Below are 23,397 nucleotides of genomic sequence, written 5' to 3' on the forward strand. Positions count from 1 at the left end.
CTGAAGAGCAGCCTGCTGTGTAGACGACCAACCCTACCGCAACGATCACTCAAACAGATCTCACTGCCATGGAGCAGAGATATTAGGATATGCTGAGAGATGCATTGGCACCATTTAATGCGGCCCAATAGACCCTGACCGCCCCTCCTCCAGTTCTAGTGGAGTCTTAGGTCGTGTCAGATCAACTGTCAGTAGAGGCCAAGCATCTGAGAGACTTTACGATGTACAATCCTAAGACGTTCGACGGGTCTATGGATAACCCCACCAAGGCCCAGATGTGGTTGACTTTTATAGAGACCATCTTTCGGTACATGAAAAGCCCTAATGACCAGAAGGTTCAGTGCCCAGTTTTCTTCTTGGAAGATAGAGGTACCGCCTGGTGGGAGACTGTTGAGAGGATGCTAGGTGGAGTTGTTAGCAAGATAACTTGGGAGTAGTTCAAGGAGAGCTTCTATGCTAAATTCTTCTCTGCCAACGTGAGGTACGCTAAGCAGCAGAAGTTCCTAAACTTGGAGCAAGGCGACATGATTATGGAGCAGTATGATACAAAGTTTGATATGCTATCTCGTTTTGCTCTCGATGTAGTAAAGGATGAGGCCACCAAGACTGAAAAATTCGTTTGAGGTCTCAGACTAGACCTCTAGGGTTTTGTTCGAGCCCTCAGACCAACCACCTATACTGATGCACTACGCCTGACACTAGACATGAGTCTCCATGAGAGAGTTAATCTGTCCAAGACTACAGAAAGTGGGCAACCCCCGATCAGAATGGCTCCAGTAGAGCTGAAGGAGCTGAAGGTCCAATTGCAGGAGTTACTAGACAAGGGTTTCATACGACCTAGTGTGTCACCTTGGGGAGCACCAGTACTGTTTGTGAAGAAGAAGGATGGATTGATGCGTCTTTGCACTGATTACAGAGAGCTGAATAAGGTGACAGTCAAGAACCGCTATCCATTACCAATGATTGACGACTTGTTTGATCAGCTGCAAGGAGCCATTATTTTCACTAAGATCGATTTACGTTCAGGCTATCACCAGTTGAGGATTAGAGACAGTGACATCCCTAAGGCTGCTTTTCGTTCTAGATATGGTATTACGACCTTATTGTAATGTCCTTTGGCTTGACGAATGCTCCTGCTGTATTTATGGATCTGATGAACAAGGTGTTTAAGGATTTCTTAGACACTTTTTTATAGTTTTTATTGATGACATCTTAGTTTACTCCAAGACAGAGGCTGAGCATGAGGAGCATTTGCATAAGGTTTTGGAGATTTTTCGAGCCAATAAGCTATATGCTAAGTTTTCTAAGTGTGAGTTTTGGTAGACCCAGCGAAGATTGAAGCTGTTACTAGTTGGCCTCGACCATCTACAGTCAGCAAAGTTTGTAGTTTTCTGGGTTTGGCAGATTTTTACAGAAGGTTCATGGAAGATTTCTCTTGTATAGCCAGTCCTTTGACTCAGTTGACCAGGAAAGGGACTTTTTTTTGTTTGGAGCCCAACATTTGAGAGGAGTTTCCAGGGGCTTAAGCAACGCCAGTCCTTACAGTGCCAGATGGATCTGGAAGTTTCGTGATCTACAGTGATGCCTCTAAGAAAGGACTGGGTTGTGTTTTGATGCAGCAAGGTAAGTTAGTTGCTTATGCCTCTCGTCAGTTGCAGAGTCATGAGCAAAATTACCCTACCCATGATTCAGAGTTGGCAGCAGTTGTAAACTCGATATTTTCTTGGTCTATTTTTTATGTGAAATGAATAAAAGAAAAATAGAAATTAAGTATATATATATACACGTACATATTATATATATATATATTTAATGTTTTTATTAAGTAAAATAAAGAGAAAAAAAAAGAAAGGATAAAAGGAAGGAAAAAGAAGAAGAAAATTTTCATTTTACTTTTCTTCTTCTCTTCCCTCCACCACCAAGGTTTTCTCCATCCATTTCCACCACTTTCTTCACCATTTCTGCACCAACTTTCTGAGGAATTTCAAAGGGAGGAAGGCTGAGAAAGGAAGAAGAAGAATTTCAAGAAGTTTTGTTGAAGAAAGACAAGGGAATTGCAATCAAAGCTTCATCCTTGGCAGAAATTGATTCACACAGCACACCTCTAATGTTATGTGATTCTGAGCTACACAAAAAGAATTAAGAGGTGAGGTTTACATTTACTGAAATCTAATTTATTTTCAAACAAATTTTAAGAAGAAAGTTTGAGCAAATTCGGATGTTCAATCGGTGATTTCTGCTGAAGAAAACAGGGCAACTGGTTTTCACACGATTTTAGTAGGTCTCTAGTTTTTCTTGTTTTACTGAGAGTACCGGTAGATTTAGGATCTCTATTTGATATGGTTGGAAAGTGTATTCAATTTACTATAACTTTCATGAAGAAATCGTGAACCAACAATGACTAAAAATAAGTTAAATTGTAGGGTGAAGTTAAAGGGGTCGTGTGCGCGTGATTATTGAAGTTGTTCTGTTTTGAGGGCTATCTGAGTTTATTCACAGGGAATCAGATTTACATGTCTTGAGTTAAGTTTTAGAGGACCTCAAAATGAAGATTTTGATATAAAGAAATATTATTTTGGTTAAGTATTATAAGAGTTATGATCATTTGAAATTTGTGCTGCAAATGTGGAAAATTCCGAGAAGTGTGTTGAGTATGGTTTATTGTTTTTAAGATGGACTTCTTTAACATTATCCTTGGTGATCCACGTTAAATATAAAATTTGAAGATCGTAATATTTAGGTTTTTAATACTCGATTCTGGTTGTTTAACAAGCCAAGAGGAAATAGGTCGAATTTACACATCTGGAAACTAGTCCAAGACTGTGAGTGACCAAAACCAATTTTTAAAAAATATTTTATTTCTTCTAAATATTAATTATGATTAACTAATCTACACGTTTATTTACAAAGCATTGAAAATCATTTGAAGTCCATGATTATTTTCAAGTATGAGTTTCGAGACTAGAATTCTTACTGAATGTTTACGCTAGCACGTGATTATTGAATATCTAAAAATTATTTGAACCACTGTGTTTTAAACAAAGTATGAGTTACCAAGTTTTGTTTTAAGAATTACAGTTTTTCACGAATAATCTAAGTAAGTTTAAGCGTTACGAAAGAAAAGGATAGCAGGCATGTTTTAACGTTTTCATACGATTTTTCTGATATTTCTATTAACTACATGACTGAGGTGTTGAGCCCGACGCTATATGGTACCGTGTACACACAAGTTAGATTCCGTTGTTGACGTTGAGTATACTCCGTAACAACGATGCTGTTGTGAGTGCTGGACGGGTCCCACTACGACAAAGACGATGGGAGTGCTGGGCAAGCCCCACTACATCGTAGAGCTTGTAAACGTTGTTGTACTAGGTGTACCCTAGACAACGTAGATTTGTCATGTTAGTTAAAATATTTCGATATACTTGATAGGCCTTGCTAGATTTCAATGACGTATATACTGAGTATTTAAGGAAGCTATTCTTATGATTATACGTCTATGTTTACAACTTGTATAAACAAATTTATAAGTGTAAGCTTTCATGTGCTCTTACTTTTAAATTTCTAGTTTTAAACTGAGTCACTCACTGAGCTTTATGGCTTACTCTTCCAAAATGTTTTACACACTTTCCAGGTAGAGATCGAGTTCCCGGTGCCTGATAGACTGCCTTAGTCTGCTAAAGTTTTGATATCGATTGCCAATACGTGGTTAGAGTTGTGCATAAAGTCTATTGTATTATAATGTATATGTATTTGTATGGTATAGATACTGCACAGTTTATGTAAGCTTTAAAAGCTACGGTTGTATAAACCTTTGTTGGTTATATTTTGGTTAAGGTGTCTTTAGGTTTACTTGTGAAATTAGTTATTTCCGAGATATATTTCATGCATGTATATGATTAGTCTAGGATCGCTGCGTCGTTTGCATGTATAATAGTTTGTATACAAGGTGGAAAGTTCATCATATTAAAGTTTTAAGCAGAGTCGATAAATACAGGTAAAGAAAAGCGTTGTCCATCGGCTTCACGCCATCTTTCGGTCTAAGCTAGCAAGTAGTCTGGGAGGGGGTGTGACAACAGTAGTTTTTGCACTGAAGATATGGATACACTACCTGTTTGGTGAAAAGATACAGATTTTTACTAACCATAAGAGCTTGAAGTACTTCTTCAGTCAGAAGAAGTTGAATATGAGACATAGAAGATGGCTTGAGTTAGAAAAAGATTATGACTGCAAAATTCTGTATCACCCAGATAAGGCGAATGTGGTAGCAGATGCGCTTAGTAGGAAGGTGTCACATTCAACAACGCTTATCACCAAGCAAGCTCCTTTGCTTATAGACTTTGATAGAGCTGAGATTGTAGTTTCAGTAGGAGAAGTTACTTCACAGTTGGCTCCGTTGTCAATACAACCGACCTTGAGGCAGAGGATTATTGTTGCTCAGCTAAATGATCCATATTTGGTTGAAAAGCGTTTCCTGGCAAAAGCAGGGCAAGCCAAGGAGTTCTCCATATCCTTTGATGGTGGACTTGTGTATGAGAGGCGTTTATGCATCGCAGCGGATAGTACAGTTAAGATAGAGCTTTTGACTGAGGCCCATAACTTCCCATTCTCTATGCATCTTGACAGTACGAAGATGTACCAGGACTTGAAGCAAGTCTACTGGTGGCGAAATATGAAAAGAGAAGTGGCAGACTTCATTAGTAGGTGCTTAGTATACCAGAAGGTGAAGAAACCAAGACAGAGGCCAACAGGTTTGTTGCAAACCTTGAGTGTGCCAGGGTGGAAATAGGAGAGCGTATAGATGGACTTCATTACAGGACTGTCTAGGACCCTGAAGGGCTATACGGTCATTTGGGTTGTTGTTGACAGGCTCACGAAGTTAGCTCACTTTATTCTAGGGACATCCACTTACACTGCCAGTAAGTGAGGACAGTTATATATGATCGAGATATTGAGACTATATGGAGTGCCTATATCTATCGTTTTTGACAGAGATGCTCGTTTCACATCAAAGTTCTAGAAAGGACTTCAGCTTGCATTGGGCACGAGGTTAGATTTAAGTACAACCTTTCATTTTCAGACTAATGGTCAAACAGAGAGGTTGAACCAGATTTTGAAAGATATGTTGCGAGCTTGTGTGCTAGAGTTTTCAGGGAGTTGGGACTCTCATTTGCATCTGATGGAGTTTGCCTACAATAACAGTTACAAGGCTACCATTGGCATGACACCCTTTGAGGCTCTGTATGGTAGGTGCTGTAGAGCTCCTGTATGTTGAGGTGAAGTTGGTGAGCAAAGAATGTTAGGCCCTGAGTTAGTTCAGACCACCAATATAGCCATACAGAAGATTAAAGCTCGTACGTTGACAACACAGAGCAGGCAGAAGAGTTATGCTGATGAAGGGCGTAAGGATCTTGAGTTTAATGTGGGAGACATGGTTTTTCTGAAGGTAGCACCTATAAAGGGTGTTCTGAGGTTCGAGAAGACGGGGAAGCTAAGCCACGTTTTGTAGGGCCATTTAAGATTCTTGAGCAGATTGGCCCTGTAGCTTACCGTTTGGCGATGCCTCCCGCATTTTCTGCAGTTCATGATGTATTCCACGTCTCTATGCTGAGGAAGTATGTCGCATACCTGACGCATGTAGTTGACTTCGAGCCATTGCAAATTAATTTGAACTTGAGCTATGAGGAGCAACCCGTTGAGATTTTTGCAATAAAGGTCAAGATGCTCCATAATAGAGGGATTGCATTGGTCAAAGTTCTTTGACGAAACCACGAAGTGGAAGAGGCTACATGGGAGAGAGAAGACGACATAAGAGCTTAGTACCACGAGCTGTTCGAGAATTAGAACTTTCGAGGACGAAAGTTTCTCAAAGGAGGGAAGATTGTAACTCCCCAAATTTAAGGTAAATTTATTTTTAATTATTTTAAGTTTAATTTTTTGATTCTTGGGTGTTATTTAATGGTTGATTTTTTTTGGAACTTATTAGATATTTTGGGAAAATATCTAATAGTTTGTATTTGAGAAAAGTTGATTAATTATATTTGATTGTATAATTAATTGATTTTTTAAAGTTAAAATAACTATATTACGTGGATAATATATTTAGGTAAGGATATTTATTTTTGGAAGATAAAGGTGATTGAATTGGAGAGAGGGAAATTTGAATTTAAAGAAAAGATTTGGTGGGATTTAATGAAGAGAGAGAGTGTGAAGATCTTTTTTAGGAAAGAGAAAAAGGAATAATAATAATAAAACAGGTTATTTTTATTAAATAGGGCTTTGGGATGTGTGAAAACCCTATCCATCTTCATCTTCCTCAAGAAAACCCTAAAAAGAGACAACCCTAGCAAGCCGCCGCTACCGCCACCTTATTCGTCGGTCGCTGTAGTTTCCATTTGCCCCGACCCGAGTAGCTCTTCTCCTCCTTCCTTACCGTTCGTGTTCGCCAGCTGTCTAAAGTTGTCAGTGTCTTCGTCTGCATTTGCTGCGTCGTCGTCAAGTCGAACCACTTTACAGTCTGTCGTTCCGTCAAGTCGTTTGCATTTTGTGCATCGTCGGTGAGGCCCAGCCACGTCAGCCATCCGTCGCAGCCGTGTGTGAGCGTTTACGAGCCGCCATCCCCAGATGCGCTTCGTCTTTCAGTCGAGAAGATCGAGCCGTGCACATCTGCGTGAGCTGCCGAGCCATCCGCGTGAACCCGAGCCAGCCTAGCTGCCCTCCACTCCTGAGCCGTGCACACATCTTAGCAAAGTTGACCAATCGGTTTTTCCCCTCTAGCTGAGTCGTTTGAGATGCCAAGCTTATTTTTTTACTCTATTTTGACCCATTTTTGGCTTTTTTACCTATTTTTTTGGTAAGTTTGAGTTGAGTTTTGGTTAGTGCCCAACAAATATTGATTTTGGACTCTAATTAGTGAAATTTGGAATGTTGGATTAAATTGAGTTCATGATGTGTTTCATGTTTCTATGTTGAGGAAGTACGTGCCAGATCCATCCCATGTAGTGGATTACGAGCCACTGGAGATTGATGAAAACTTGAGCTATGCTGAACAACCCGTTGAGGTGTTGGCTAGAGAGGTGAAAACGTTGAGGAATAAAGAGATTCCTTTGGTTAAAGTCTTATGGCGGAATCACCGGGTGGAAGAGGCTACATGGGAGCGAGAAGATGACATGAGGTCCCGTTATCTCGAACTGTTCGAGGAATAAAACTTTCGAGGATGAAAGTTCCCTAAGGAGGGAAGAATGTAACGTCCCGAATTTTCGAGGTAAACTTTTATCGTTTTGCGTAAATTTTTCGGAAATTTTTAAATTTTTGAGTAATTTCTGAAATTCCTAAATTAATATTTGTAAATTTATATAATAATAATATAATATTAATTATATTATTATTATTATTATTATTATTATTATTATTATTATTTATTTTAATCTTTATATATATAATTTAATATTAATATTAGTTTTATTATTATTATTTATAATTATTATAAGTTAATATATATATATATATATATATATATATATAATAATTTTTTTCAAAAAAGAACCCTAAGGCGCGCGCGGCTACCCCCCCTCAATCCATTTTCGTTTTCTCTTCCTTGCGCCGCCGTCCCCCCCCCCCCCCCCCCCCCCCCCCCCGTTTTTCTTCTTCCTTTTCCCCGACGGTCTTCTCCTTCTTCTTCATTCTCTTCTCCATCCGACAGCGACACCACCTTTCTCTTCAATCTCTCCTTCTTTTCCGACAGCGCCAGCTTCGCTTCCTTCGTCTCCGTCGTCGGAATCTCACCGCTCCAGCCTTCGTCTGCCGCGGCCATCCATTTCCGAACGCCCTCTTGACCACACGCACCCGGACGCCGGCGTGCATCCTTCATTCCACCGCGTCTGCCGACGCCCTGTCACTCTCCGCCGCGTTGAAACGGAGTCGGTCGTCGGACTCCTCCAAGCCGCGAAGCATTCCGTCGTCGAACGCCGAAGACCGATGTTCGTGGTCGCCCCGGTTCCAAGCTGACCCGACCCGAGACCCATTTCCAGTCGAGCCGCGAGCCACAAGCAGATCCAGCCGAGCCGTGAGCCACAAGCAGATCCAGCCGAGCCGCGAGCCACGAGCCGAGCCGAGCCGTAAGCTGACTTGAGCCGAGCCGCGAGCAGAGCCGCGAGCTGAGTCAAGCCGAAGATCGAGCCGAGCCGCGAGCCACAAGTCGAGCCGAGCCGAGCCGTAAGCTGACTTGAGCCAGCTGCGAGCCGAGCCGCAAGCCGAGTTGAGCCGAGCCGAGCCGTGAGCCGAGCCGTGAGCCAAGGCCGAGCCGAGCCGAGGGTGAGCCAAGCCGAGCCGAGCCACCTAAGCCATATTTTCCTCCCTCCACTTCGGGTCACAGTGAGTCTTCGGTAAGGATTATTTTGATGAACTTCCTAATGTTGCTACGTCCGATTCGAATTTGAATATTGGAATGAGATTTGGTCCCACCTTTTCTCCCTTGAAGGTATTAAGGAGTTGACGTTTAAGTTCTCGAGTTCCGCGGCAGGCTTGTTTGGAGATAGCTGTCCTTTCCTTGGGTAAGTCAACGGATGTTGCTTAGGACCATTTAAAATGACTTCTACTAGTATCATCGATTAAAACCTTCGTGTTTTCGTTTAGGTGGATCCGTTGAGCGTGGACTCGATCGAGGGGCATAACCAAGTTTCAGGTAAGGGTTTTCCTACTACTGGACCTCGGATCGAGGCTGGAAACGTAGTAATCCATAGGGGATTACACGTTAGTAACTGTACCGAATAAAAGTATGTGTGTTTGACTTTTAAGTATTGTTGCTATACTCTTGTCTGATGTAAAGGTAACGCGACCGCTAGTTGTAGCTTGTGTGCTATCGGGTGTAAGGAGTTGCTTGCGGATAGACCCCGATGCTGGATGTTCGGTATAGGGTGGTTATGTTAATGGGCTACGTTGTAGATTGGAATTTTATGTCGATGGACCCTGAAGTTTACGATTAGGTACGTGGTAGTCATTGGTCTGGACATTGATCATGGAGTTGGTCGGGGAAGGACAGTGAGTCCGGTTTTGATTGATTAGTTGATTGGGTCTAGGGGTTACCATAATGGTGTGCGAATTGGAAACGCGTATAGCAACTGAGGGTGTAGTTGTTTAAACCTATACTATCTGACCGGCAAAGCCTATGGCGAAATTGTAATATGAGTGTTGATGAGGTATGACTGTTGTAGACGGTTTAGTATGGACTGAGGGGTAACGCTTAGCTTCATCTATGGGGTAGTGTGCCTTACTGATATGTGCATCCTTCGGGAGCACTAGACTGATGTGTGCATCCTTCGGGAGCACTAGACTGATGTGTGCATCCTTCGGGAGCACTAGACTGATGTGTGCATCCTTCGGGAGCACTAGACTGATGTGTGCATCCTTCGGGAGCACTAGACTGATGTGTGCATCCTTCGGGAGCACTAGACTGATGTGTGCATCCTTCGGGAGCACTAGACTGATGTGTGCATCCTTCGGGAGCACTAGACTGATGTGTGCATCCTTCGGGAGCACTAGACTGATGTGTGCATCCTTCGGGAGCACTAGACTGATGTGTGCATCCTTCGGGAGCACTAGACTGATGTGTGCATCCTTCGGGAGCACTAGACTGATATGTGCGTTCTACGGAACCACTAGACTGTTATGTAGGGTACCCCTAAATAGGAAGTTAACTGTTGTTCCCTAACGGGCCCAGTAGTGGGTCCCTTACTGGGTATGTTTATACTCACCCTTTTCTCTTCTTAAACTTTTCAGGTAAGGGCACAGCGAGGGGCAGACCGACGAGAGGCAGGAAGGACGCGTGAAGGCCATATGGACGCGTCTGGTTTTCCTATTGCTTCCGCTATGTATTTTTGTCAGAATATTTGGTTTGTGATTTTGAACTGATGACTTGAGTTTTTATTTGAGACTTTTGTGACTGATTTAAAATAGGGCCCGAAACTGTTTTTTTGTAATGTTTCTAACGTTTTTAATGAATCGTAACCGGTCCGTTTTAAATTTTGTGTTTTGGGGTCGAGTCTTAGCACTGAGTAGTGACCTTAGCTTAGTCCGGAAGGTTGGGTCGTTACAAAAATGATATTTAAACGATCTTGATATTCTTAAATATAAGGAAGATGAAGAAGAATATTGAAACAATCGTGAAATATCTTCAGAGAATCTTGCCGAAAATGATGAAGTAGAAATAGGAGATTTAAACAGAATAATAAACCGTTTTAAAAATAAAAGAAAGAAAATCTGAAAGAGGAGATAAAAAAAATCTAGAAAAGAAGAAATCACAAAGAAGGAATAAGAAGAAAAAGAAATGATGAATCGTTCGCAATACTCAAGGACGGAAAATCTGAAAATTATGAAAATATTTTACCGACTTCATGAACTTTTGTTTTTTGTTACATGGAATAAAAATATTTTTGGGTTCTATTACATTTATGTAAATTATCCTTTTAAAAACATGTTTAAATTAATATTATTTCTTTAATCGATGAATTTTCGATACTCATCCAACTTGGATTTATTTATTTTTAATTCTTTAATACTTGTCCAAGTTACTCAAGTTTTTATTTTTCTTTTTTCTTTTCAAATTTTCTAATCTTGATTCCATTTATGTTTGAAACCAGCAACCACTCATCGAAATTTCATTACGAAAATGTACATTTGTAATCCATCAGGTTTATATTAGTATCATTTCTTGTTAAAGTTTATGGTTGTAATCCATTCAGTTTCTATTAATTTAATTCTTATAAAAATTTACGGTTATATTTCTGTAGTAATTGTTTATATTTGAAAAATAAATAAATGTAAATTAGAATGTTTATATCAAATATAATATTTTAATAATTTTTATTCATTTAAAAATTAACAAAAAAAAAAAAAAAAAATCAATGTGTTCCACAACGTGAACATCGTCGACTTCAAGCTGGTTATCGTCATCGACGTTGAACTCTATATTGCTCTAGTCCCTCCCAATTTCTTGATAGTTGTTGGTCCTCCAGTTGCTAGAGTACCTCTATAGGTGCTTCATAGTATTATTCGTTATGCTTTCTATGACCGCGCTTCTGTCAATGCATATATGAAGATGGTGGATTAGTTCCTAACTCATAATATCTTGTTTCAAAGTCTGACAATGATAGACTGACTCCTGAATTATAATATTATGTTAAAAAACCTAACAATTGACCAACTAATCTGAACCATAATATTTTGTACCAAAATCTGACATCATCATCATTTGACTAACATAACTAGCCTGCTTTGTGTATGTGTCATAAGAAGCACTTCTTCCAAATGATGGTCATTTTCATCGAACTCAAGCTTTTGTATGCGTACATCTCTTTTGAACTGGTGTAAGTACAATAGGTACATGGTACTTGTCAAAAACTTGCTTGTTTGTTTTTGTTATTATATTTTATTTGTGGATGTGTTATGTCAGGTTCTAATTATGCGACTAAAGATGGGCATCTAGGTTAGCATTATACGGTAAAAGATACATCCTACCTATATGCATTGCTGAATGCATAATGATTAACGTTTAGTACAAATTTTCCTCATGCTTGTCAAGTGTAAGCGAAGCAAGAGATTTATTGGGTAAGCCAGGGTTGAACACAGGAAATTTCTATCAAAACTTAGTTATAGCGCTTACTTCTCAACTAGGCGGTATAAATTCTATACAGTATAAGTATAAAACTATACTAATATACTTATTGATATAAAGGATCTATAGAGGGGGATGAAATGGGATGATTGCGTAGTGTGAACTAACTTGTGTTAAGAAAGATGAAGGAAAGCTTCTGCATTCTAGGTGATCTAAGCCATGCAGTATGTCCTTGATGAGATATAGATCACTTGACTATCTTATATTTAAGGCAAGCAACCTCTCGATGCCTAAACACCACACTTGTTCTTCTTTTGGGACACAAATGATTGGAGGCAAAACGCCATAATGAAGTTTATTTTCGAACTCCCTTCTGCGCATGTTTACCTATGTCCTTGCTACTTACCCTTTCAAGTAGTTGGCAACGAACGTTAGTGAAGCGATTGAGTTAAGCTCAGCTAAATCGATGAGACTTATAACTAAAGGATCCTTATCGATTACAAAAAATACACTTAAACTACTTAAAACACATCAACAAGATGAATAGTAAAGAAATGGAAGATAGACAGTGGATAAAGATGTATTGTATTAATAATGTAGGCCTTTCGGCCATAAAATGAAGAACATTCATACAATACATCATAAACTATAGAAATGGAGAGAAAAAGAGATGTGTTGAGGCGCATAATGCATTGGTTTACAATCCTTGGCTCTTTTACAAGCTAGGGGAAATGGTGGAGAACTTCTCTCTCTCTCTAATCTCTCTTTAAGCTCTCACTCAGACATTGATCGAAGAAGAGGTGGAGAAAAAAATACTACTTCAAATGGTGAATGACTCTAGAACTCGTCTTTCCATCGGCCTCCTTAAGGGATTGCCTCCTCTGTCCTTTTGTTCATGGTGGAGTTGGCTTCTTTTACAGGCATACTTTAGGCAAAAATTAATTGCTCTATGCTACTCACTCGTCCTTGCTAAGCTGTACATTTGTCCTTTCCTACAAATGTCAGTGTAGAAAGTAGTCGTTCCTTGTCACATCATCTCCAACTACCACTTTTGTCTTCTAGTGAATCATCTTGCATAATAATGTATTGGCATCCTCACCAGACAGCTTTTTATCGTTGAGTTAATGCATATCATCCTCGCTTCATTTCTTCTTTTCGCCAACCTGCATGGAAAAACACTTGAAAGCATAGTTAATCAGTCGTAATATGTGAAACCCGTACCTAAGAAGACAAAAAATTGACTAAGTGTTTAAAAGAAGACATTTTGAATATAACAAGGCGATGAGAAGTAGGTGCTTGGAGTTCTTTGTGTGATAAAGAGAAGGCGAGAAAGCTTAGAATGTGGGTTGAGGGTCCTTTCAAATAGAAGACTAGGCGATAAAGAGTAAGGAAACTTATGGAAAATTTTATTAAGCATACTTAATGACCACGTGCATAAGTTTATGCGTGCACGTGCACCACTAAGAGTAAGAGCTGGAGAGTTATTAAGAGTTTATGAGTGACTAACCCATTTTGGAACTAGTATAAATAGTGGAAGAAATCAGAATATTAGGGAGTGTTACTTTAGAAGACTGAAGAGAAAACTAAGTATTAGAGTTGCTGTTGAAGGACTACGCGAGAAGAAGAAGTGTAGAAGCAATCAGGGTTAAGGCAGCTAAGTTTAGTTAGTTATTTCCTTCTTTAAAATGTTTTATACATTGAAAGCTTTTTAAAGTTTTATTGATTTGAAATGATTGTTCATATATAAGGGTTTTCAAAAAGATTTCAAATGAATAGCTTATGTTATGTTTAAAGTATGTTTTATGTGGTTTAAGTGAATGTGAAATTGATTTCAAACCATTAGTCTTCTTTTTATTAATGACCTAACTGCTATGTGCACATAAAGACTAAAGGCAACCATGTAGAAAAGGACTATATGGTATAATGAACGCGGACAATGCATAAAAGATGTATATTGTGTTAGGCGACCTGAGCAACAAGAAATGAATTAGAAAATTCTCGGATGTTGATGATGAAAAGGACATCACAGTAGTCTAAATGCTGGGTGGTGAATCTTAGCGTAAAGAATGATTCAGGTTCTTGGCGAAAGGAATGTTTTATGACTAAAGTATGTTTATGTGGAATAATGTGTTTATTGAATTTGAGATAGAAGATAAATTTATGAAATGGTTTCCAAAAAGGTTTCTTAAAACTTCCTCACTGAGTCTTTGACTTATGTTTTAATTTTTCACTCCCAAGGTGATCAGGCATTAAGGCCAAAGTAAGGAAATGTTAACAAGCTACTAGGCGAGAAGAGAAGACTAGACATTTACTTCAAATTTTAGCATTATTTTCCTGTACTTTGTAAAGTGTTGTAAAATACATGGCTAAAGGTTAATAAAGAAATTTTTTATTCTTTTATGTTATGTAAAGTTGCTTTATATCGCCTTAAGTATAAAGTAATCAGGCGACTAAGAAAAGTTTAAGGACTTCAAGCTGAGCATTTTAGCATTAAAAGTATTAAAAATGCTCAAAGTCATAATGCGTCTTGCATGTAGTGCGGGGCGGGGTGTGACATAATGACTTATGTAAAGTGCATTCTTTAAACATTATAAATTTTCACTAAAAGCTACGCGTTTTGATCATTTATCTTGCGTTTTAACTCTATTGTTTTATCTAAAAGGCCGCAATAACGTGTATTTCTATAAGTTATCAGTACGTCATACATATAATGTATATTCTCCATTTATCTCTCATTATCACTACATATTTGAAGGACTTATTGTGGATCATTTGCAACATCACGAAATCTATTGTTGCTTGATATATGTGAAATTGAAATATTAAAAAAAATAGAAAATATTTGAAATAAATTTATATAAAAAAAATAGATTATATTTAAATATGTACCAGATGACCTACAACTACTCTAGGTCGAGTGATGTAGAGCATTGTAATATTGTTATACCAATGGATGTATTGCTAAGTTACATCCCTTTCAAATTGCTCAATTGAAGCCCCCGTTGCAATAAATCTTCTACGATGTTGTTGTTGTATTAGCAAATGTGCATCTTTATCGGACCAATTTAGAGTTCTTAGGTCAATGTAATGTAGAAGTGGTATAGTACTACAATTTGATGGAACATCTTGTTTGAGATCAAATTTCCTGATCACCCTATTAGGATGATGTCACTCACAAATATGGAAACATATGAGAGGACCAATCATTTGTCAATTATCTTGACTGTTTTTATATAAATTGGGAAAACTATCAACGATAGTTTTGTATGTTTTCCAAATTCTCTAAAATATAACATATTATATTAAAACAAATAATATGAAACATAACATTCAAGGTTCGACATTTACTCTTCTAAACAGCCCGAAAAATGTCAAACATGTACCTACACTGAGACATTACATGTGCAACTAATCTGATCACACAAAATTGATCTCTTCATCTGTATTGTTAAATTAATATTTTAGATTTTAAATTAGTGATAGCAATCGTAAAAAAATATTGGTTAATCTAACTTATATTATATAATTCTCCGAGTTTATGAGGGAGACATGAATGAATCGATATCACATCTGAATGAGAGGGATCCTGAGGACGTGAAAGTAAGGTTAAGAAAGACTTAAAATAATTAAAAGTTACTACCTATACCAACAAGGTGACCTTCCCTTTTGGTGGCTCGATCATGGGAACTCCAAAGTTAAGCGTGCTTAGCTTTGAGCAATTTTATGTTGAGTAACCTCCTGGAAATTTTCTTAGAATGTATGTGAGTGAGAACAAAACATGCTAAAAGGGATCGTGTTTGTGTAAGACAAGTAAGGATGATGTTGTTAGGTCGCAAGAGATGCAGGGGAATATTGGGGATTCAAATTCCAAATTCAGAACCTGGGGTGTTACATATTAAAATTAGGTAATAGATGATTAATGACATGCTGGAGTTGTGGAGTCATTATTGAGAATCGTTTCCAAGCCCATATTTGTAGAAGTATCAATAGTCCAATGATGACACGAACACCTTGTTTTGATTCTTTACATAACTATCTATATATCCATACCAAATATGCTCCATCTCGATAATATTGTTCCTTTTCATCCAAATCAACTAATAATGGTAGAAAACTTAGGTACACAAACGAGTTTATTTATCAAAAAACATACTTCCACCCATCATTTGTAATATATATACTCATACATATCTCATGACAATTTCCTTGTACGAGTCGTCATCAAGTCCTAAAATTATGTCCCTAGCCAAGTTGAACTTAATCTCAATCCCTTGATTTGTTTAGTAGGAAGGTTCACACCAAATAACATCTAACAAACATCCAACCAATCATATTGTGCATTTGACCAATAACAGGTTCGCCATCAACAAGTAATTCTAACAATATTTCTATGTCTTACAATGTAACTGTGCACTCTCCAGTCGACACATCAAATGTATGTGTCTTCGACCTTCATCTCACAACAAATGTAATGATGAGATGTCAATCTAACTGGATGAATCCCAATATAGCAATCATTAAAAATCGAGAGCATGAAGTAGTGGAAGTATGTTACGGTGGACTATGATGTATAATACACCATTACCTCACGACATCTATAGTTCATCTTGTCTGTAGTCCGATCTTTTTATACAATTGTTGACCAATGAATGTTTTAATCATACAAAACATCAGAATCAATGAGTTATGGGTTTAAGGTCATGGTCTACCGAAAATAATTTATTTATTTCTCGAGTAAAACATTAATTACAGAAGTCTAAATATTAAGTAAAAAAAAATATATGTATGTATGTATATATGTATGTAGGTATGTATGTATATATGTATATATATCTATGTATGTATGTATATATATATATATATATATATATATATATATATATATATATATATAGATGTATATATATATAGATGTATGTATGTATGTGTATATAACATTAAGTACACCATGAAAACATTCAGTACAAAACACAAGTAAAATAAATTATAATAAGAGATTGAATACAAAAAAAAAGGGTAATTATAAAAGGTAGCAATTTTTAAAATAATTATTAAGTATGTAGCAATATTTTTAAAAAATTACAAATATAGCAAAGTCTATCAGTGATAGACTTCTATCGTTGATAGACCCTTATGGTTTATCAGTGATAGACCAATATTTGTTATATGGTCTATCAGCGATAGACTCCTATCATTGATAGATTTTGACAGATTTTTTTATATTTGCAATTTTTAAAAAATGTTGTTATATACTTAATTATTTTAAACACAATTGCTACATTTGACGGTGCAGTGTCAGTGGGGGCAGTCACTATGCAGTTAGCCCAGTTGACGGTACAGCCGACTTTGAGGCAAAGGATCATTGGTGCTAAGAGTAACGATCCTTATTTGGTTGAGAAACGTGGCCTAGCAGAGGCAGGGCAAGCGGAGGGGTTCTCCATATCCTCTGATGGTGGACTTGTGTTTGAGAGACGCCTCTGTGTGCCGTCAGATAGTGCGGTTAAGACAGAATTATTATCTGAGGCTCACAGTTCCCCATTTTCCATGCACCCGGGTAGTACGAAGATGTATCAGGACCTGAAGCGGGTTTATTGGTGGCGTAACATGAAGCGGGTTTGCAGACTGCTATGGGCACGAGGTTAGACTTTAGTACAGCTTTCCATCCACAGACTGACGGTCAGACTGAGCGTCTGAACCAAGTTTTAGAGGATATGTTGCGGGCGTGTGCATTGGAATTTCCAGGTAGCTGGGACTCCCACTTGCATTTGATGGAATTTGCTTATAGTAACAGTCATCAGGCTACTATTGGCATGGCACCATTTGAGGCCTTGTACGACAAATGTTGTAGATCCCCGGTTTGCTGGGGTGAGGTGGGTGAGCAGAGATTGATGGGTCCTGAGTTAGTTCAGTCTACTAACGAAGCGATGCAGAAGATTAGATCACGCATGCATACTGCTCAGAGTAGGCAGAAGAGTTATGCAGATGTGAGGCGGAAGGATCTCGAATTTGAGGTAGGGGACAAGGTGTTCTTAAAGGTAGCACCTATGAGAGGTGTCTTACGTTTTGAAATGAGGGGAAAGCTGAGTCCCCGTTTTGTTGGGCCATTTGAGATTCTGGAACGGATTGGCCCTGTAGCTTACCGCTTGGTGTTGCCACCATCACTCTCGAAAGTTCATGATGTGTTTCATGTTTCTATGTTGAGGAAGTACGTGCCAGATCCATCCCATGTAGTGGATTACGAGCCACTAGAGATTGATGAAAACTTGAGCTATACTGAACAACCCGTTGAGGTGCTGGCTAGAGAGGTGAAAACGTTGAGGAATAAAGAAATCCCTTTGGTTAAAGTCTTATGGCGGAATCACCGGGTAGAAGAGGCTACATGGGAGCGAGAAGATGACATGAGGTCCCATTATCCCGAACTGTTCGAGGAATAAAACTTTCGAGGACGAAAGTTCCCTAAGGAGGGAAGAATGTAACGCCCCGAATTTCGAGGTAAAATTTTAGCATTTTATGTGAATTTTTCGGAAATTTAAGATTTTGTAAAAATGATAAAATAATAATATAATATTAGGTATTATTATCACTATAATTTCATTAATACTCTCATTATTATTTAGTATTAGTATTAATATTATTATTTAATATTATTATAATTATTTAATATAAATATTTTATTATAATAATAATTATTGTTATTTAAAATATACATATATATATATATATACACACACACACACACACACACACACACACACACATATATATATATATAAAATTTTATAAATTTTTTTTAAAAAACCCTAGACACGCGCGCCGCCCCCCTAGTTTTTCTTCTTCCTTTCCCCGACGGTCTTCTCCTTCTTCTTCATTCTCTTCTCCATCCGACAGCGACACCACCATTCTCTTCAATCTTCTTCTTCTTTTCCGACAGCGCCAGCATCGCCTCCTTCGTCTCCGTCGTCGGAATCTCACCGCTCTAGCCTTCGTCTCCGTCGTCGGAATCTCATGCACCCGGACGCCGCCGTGCGTCCTTCATTCCACCGTGTCCGTCGACGCCCTGTCAATCTCCGCCGCGTTGAAACGGAGCCAGTCGTCGGACTCCTTCAAGCTGCGAAGCATTCCGTCGTCGAACGCCGAAGACCGATGTTCGTGGTCGCCCCGGTTCCAAGCTGACCCGACCCGAGACCCGCTTCCAGCCGAGCCGCAAGCCACAAGCAGATCCGAGCCGAGCCGCGATCCACAAGCCGAGCCGAGCCGAGCCGTAAGCTGACTTGAGCCGAGCCGCGAGCCGAGTCAAGCCGAAGACCGAGCCGAGCCGCGAGCCACAAGTCGAGTCGAGCCGAGCCGTAAGCTGACTTGAGCCGAGCAGCGAGCCGAGCCGCAAGCCAAGTTGAGCCGAGCCGAGTCGTGAGCCGAGTCGTGAGCCGAGCCGTGAGTCGAGTCGTGAGCCAAGGCCGAGCGGAGCCGAGCCGAGGGTGAGCCAAGCCGAGCCGAGCCACCTAAGCCATATTTTCCTCCCTCCACTTCGGGTCACGGTGAGTCTTCGGTAAGGATTGTTTTCGATGAATTCCTTAATGTTGCTACATCCGATTCGAGTTTGAATATTGGAATAAGATATGGTCCTACCTTTCATCCCTTGAAGGTATTAAGGAGTTGACGTATAAGTTCTCGGGTTCCGCGGCAGGCTTGTTTGAAGATAGCTTTCCTTTCCTTGGGTAAGTCAACGGATGTTCCTTAGGACCATTTAATATGACTTCTACTAGTATCATCGATTAAAACCTTCGTGTTTTTGTTTAGGTGGATCCGTTGAGCGTGGACTCGATCGAGAGGCATAACCGAGTTTCAGGTAAGGGTTTTCCTACTACTGGACCTCGAATCGAGGCTGGAAACGTAATAATCCACAGGGGATTACACGTTAGTAACTGTACCGAATAAATGTATGTGTGTTTGACTTTTAAGTATTGTTGCTATACTCTTGTCTGATGTAAAGGTAACGCGACCGCTAGATGTAGCTTGTGTGCTATTTGGGTGTAGGGAGTTGCTTGCGGATAGACCCCGATGCTGGATGTTCGGTATAGTGTAGTTATGTTAATGGGCTACGTTGTAGATTGGAATTTTATGTCGATGGACCCTGAAGTTTACGATTAGGTACGTGGTAGTCATTGGTCTGGACTTTGATCACGGAGTTTGGTCGGGGAAGGACGGTGAGTCCGATTTTGATTGATTAGTTGACTGGGTCTAGGGGTTATTAATGGTGTGCGAATTGGAAATGCGTATAGCAACTGCGGGTGTAGTTGTTTAAACCTATACTGTAACGCCCCGAAAATTTAAGGTAAAATTTTCTCGTTTTATGTAAATTGCAAGTCGATATAATAATAATATAATATTATTATATTATTATTATTAATATTTATTTTTATTTGTTATAATATTAATATTATAATAATTATTATTATTAATTAAAATTATAGAAATATTGTTTTTATAAAACAATAAAATAAATTATTATTTATTAATATTAATATTATTAATATATTATTATTATTACTTTATTATTATTATTTTATTTATATTTTAATATATATATTATTATTATTAAATTTAATTAAAACTATTAATATTTTTTTTATAATTATTAACGTATATATATATATATATATATATATTTTAAAAAAAAAAAAGAAAGGGAAGAAAACCCTAGGAGACGCGCGCGCCGCGCAGCCCCCCCCCCCCCCCCTCGATATTTCTTTTCTCTCCCGCAGCCGCCCGACGCCCGAACTCCTCCGTCTTCCTCTTCGTTCGTCTGCCGCGCGCCGCCATCCATTTCTCTTCTTCCTCCGTTCTTCGCCTGGCAGTCCGTCGGCCCTCACGAAACCAACGCCGCCACCATCTCCCTTCCGTTCCCTCCGTTTTCATTTTCTCTCCGCCGCGCCACCGCCACCCGAACTATCCATTTTCCTTTTCTTTCTCCAGCCTTCTCTCATCGTCCTACCACCGCCGGCGTACTCTCCGTCGTCAGCTCGTGTCTCCAACGCCAACCGAGCACGGAGGAAGCGCCGTCGTTCGCCGGAAAGAAAAGAAGCCGCGGAATCGTGATAGCCGTTCGACCCGACCCGGTTCCAGCCGACCCGAGCCCGTTTCCGATCCGAGCATCCCGACCCGAAACCGCTTCAAGCCGAGCCGAGATCGCTGCCCAGCCGAGCCGCAATCCTTGTTCGAGCCGAGCCGCCATCCTTGTCCAAGCCGAGCCGAGTGAGCCGCGAGCCGAGCCGCGAGCCGAGTGAGCCGAGCCGCGAGCCGAGCCGCGAGCCGAGTGAGCCGAGCCGCGAGCCGAGCCGCGAGCCGAACCAAGCCGAGCCGCGAGCCGAGTGAGCCGAACCGCGAGCCGAGTGAGCCGAGCCGCGAGCCGAACCAAGCCGAGCCGAGCCGAGCCGAGCCGAGCCGAGCCACCTAAGCCTTCCTCCCTTCATTTCGGTTCACGGTGAGTCTTCGGTAAGGATTGTTCTGATGTTTTCCCTAATGTTACCTCGTCCGATTTGAGTTTGAATGTTGATTTAAGTTATGGCCCTACTTTTCTCCCTTGAAGGTAGTGCAGAGTTGACGCTTAAGTTCTCGGGTTCCGCGGCAGACCTGATTGGAGATAGCTTCCTTTCCTTGGGTAAGTCAACGGATGACCTTGTGAATCAACTGCTACTAAGGCCATCCACTAAAACCTTCGTGTTTCGTTTAGGTGGATCTGTGGAGCGTAGTTTTCAATCGAGGGGCATAACCGAATTTCAGGTAAGGGTTTTCCTACTACTGGACCCCGAGTCCAGGTTAAAACCGTAGTAATCCACAGGGGATTACACGTTAGTGACTGTACTGAATATCTGTATGCGTGTTGACTGTTAAGTACTGATATTATATTCTGTCTGATGAAATTATACTGTGACTGCTGTTTGTGGATTGAAATTATATGTTGATGGACCTTAACGTTACGGTCTAGTATGTATTAAACACTGATCTGGAGGTGGTTCATGAAGTGTGGACGGGGAAGGACAGTGAGTCCGGCTTTGGTTGGTTAGTCGATTGGACCTAGGGTTTCCCTATTTGGCGTGCGAATCGGTAACGCATAAAGCAACTGAGGGTGTAGGTGTTTAAACCTATACTATCTGACTGACAAAGCCTATGGCGGGACTGTAATATGAATGTCGTTGAGATGTGACTGATGTAGACAGTTGGGTAAGGGCCGAGGGGTAACGGTTAGCTTCATCTATGGGGTAGTGTGCCTTACGGATATGTGCATCCTTCGGGAGCACTAGACTGATATGTGTATCCTCCGGGAACACTAGACTGATATGTGCATCCTTCGGGAGCACTAGACTGATATGTGTATCCTCCGGGAACACTAGACTGATATGTGCATCCTTAGGGAGCACTAGACTGATATGTGCATCCTTCGGGAGCACTAGACTGATATGTGTATCCTCCGGGAACACTAGACTGATTTGTGTATCCTTCGGGAGCACTAGACTGAGATGTGCGTTCTACGGAACCACTAGACTGTTATGTAGGGTACCCCCAAATAGGAAGTTAACTGTTGTTCCCTAACGGGCCCAGTAGTGGGTCCCTTACTGGGTATGTTTATACTCACCCTTTCCTTTCTTTAACTTTTCAGGTAGGGGTACAGCGAGGGGCAGACCGACGAGAGGCAGGAAGGAGGCGTGAAGGCCATATGGACGCGTCCGTTTTTCTTTCGCTTCCGCTATGTATTTTGTCAGAATATTTTGATTGTGATTTTTGGACTGGTGACTTGACATTTTATTTTGTGACTTTTTGAGGTATTAAAAATAGGGCCCGAAACTGTCTTTTGTAAGGTTTATAATGTTTTACTGAATCGTATCTGGTCTGTTTTAAATTTTATTTTGAATGGTCGAGTTTTGGTATTTGGTAGTGACCTCAGCTTAGTCCGGAAAAGTTGGGTCGTTACAGTTGGTATCAGAGCCTAAGTTTTAGGTTCTGTAGACTGACTTATAATGTGAGTCTGTGTTTTGTGTCCTTATGGCTGAAACGATCCTTGCCGCTCGTCAGGTACGCTCTCATGAAAGTATATGTATAACCCTACATGCATTACCTTACCTAAGTTAAACTGCAATTTCAATTACCAATTTATGACTTACGGAATTGTTGGTGGTTATTAGGAAAATGCCACCAAGGAGAGGTGCACGAAGGGGTGGCCGAGGAGGCCGAGGAAGGGGAGCAGGACGCGTTCAGCCTGAGGTGCAGCCTGTAGCCCCAGCCCCTGACCCGGCTGCGCCAGTTACTCATGCGGACCTAGTCGCCATGGAGCAGAGGTTTAGAGATATGATTATGCAAATGCGGGAGCAGCAGAAGCCTGCCTCGCCAGCTCCGGCGCCAGTTCCAGCGCCAGCTCCAGCACCAGTTCCTGCTCCAGCTCCGGCTCCGGTACCAGTTGCACCCCAGTTTGTGCCGGATCAGTTGTCGGCAGAGGCTAAGCACCTGAGGGATTTCAGGAAGTATAATCCCACGACGTTTGATGGGTCTTTGGAGGACCCCACCAGAGCTCAGATGTGGCTATCGTCCTTGGAGACCATATTCCGTTACATGAAATGCCCTGAGGATCAGAAAGTCCAGTGTGCTGTTTTATGTTGACTGACAGAGGTACTGCCTGGTGGGAGACTACAGAGAGGATGCTAGGTGGTGATGTGAGTCAGATCACGTGGCAGCAGTTCAAGGAGAGTTTCTATGCGAAATTCTTCTCTGCCAGTTTGAGAGATGCCAAGCGG

The 23,397-nt window shown here is 40.3% G+C and overlaps 1 protein-coding gene across 1 annotated transcript; it reads left to right on the forward strand.

Annotated features, from left to right (window-relative positions):
* The first annotated feature begins 704 nt into the window (after positions 1-704).
* LOC127150670 (uncharacterized) lies at positions 705-4,789 on the forward strand. The gene is made up of 3 exons (XM_051089173.1): positions 705-797; positions 879-1,089; positions 4,338-4,789. The coding sequence occupies exons 1-3, from the start codon at positions 705-707 to the stop codon at positions 4,787-4,789; spliced, it is 756 nt and encodes a 251-aa protein (XP_050945130.1).
* Positions 4,790-23,397: the final 18,608 nt, after the last annotated feature.

Source organism: Cucumis melo, chromosome 8, assembly GCF_025177605.1.
Source record: "Cucumis melo cultivar AY chromosome 8, USDA_Cmelo_AY_1.0, whole genome shotgun sequence".
Taxonomy (NCBI): domain Eukaryota; kingdom Viridiplantae; phylum Streptophyta; class Magnoliopsida; order Cucurbitales; family Cucurbitaceae; genus Cucumis; species Cucumis melo.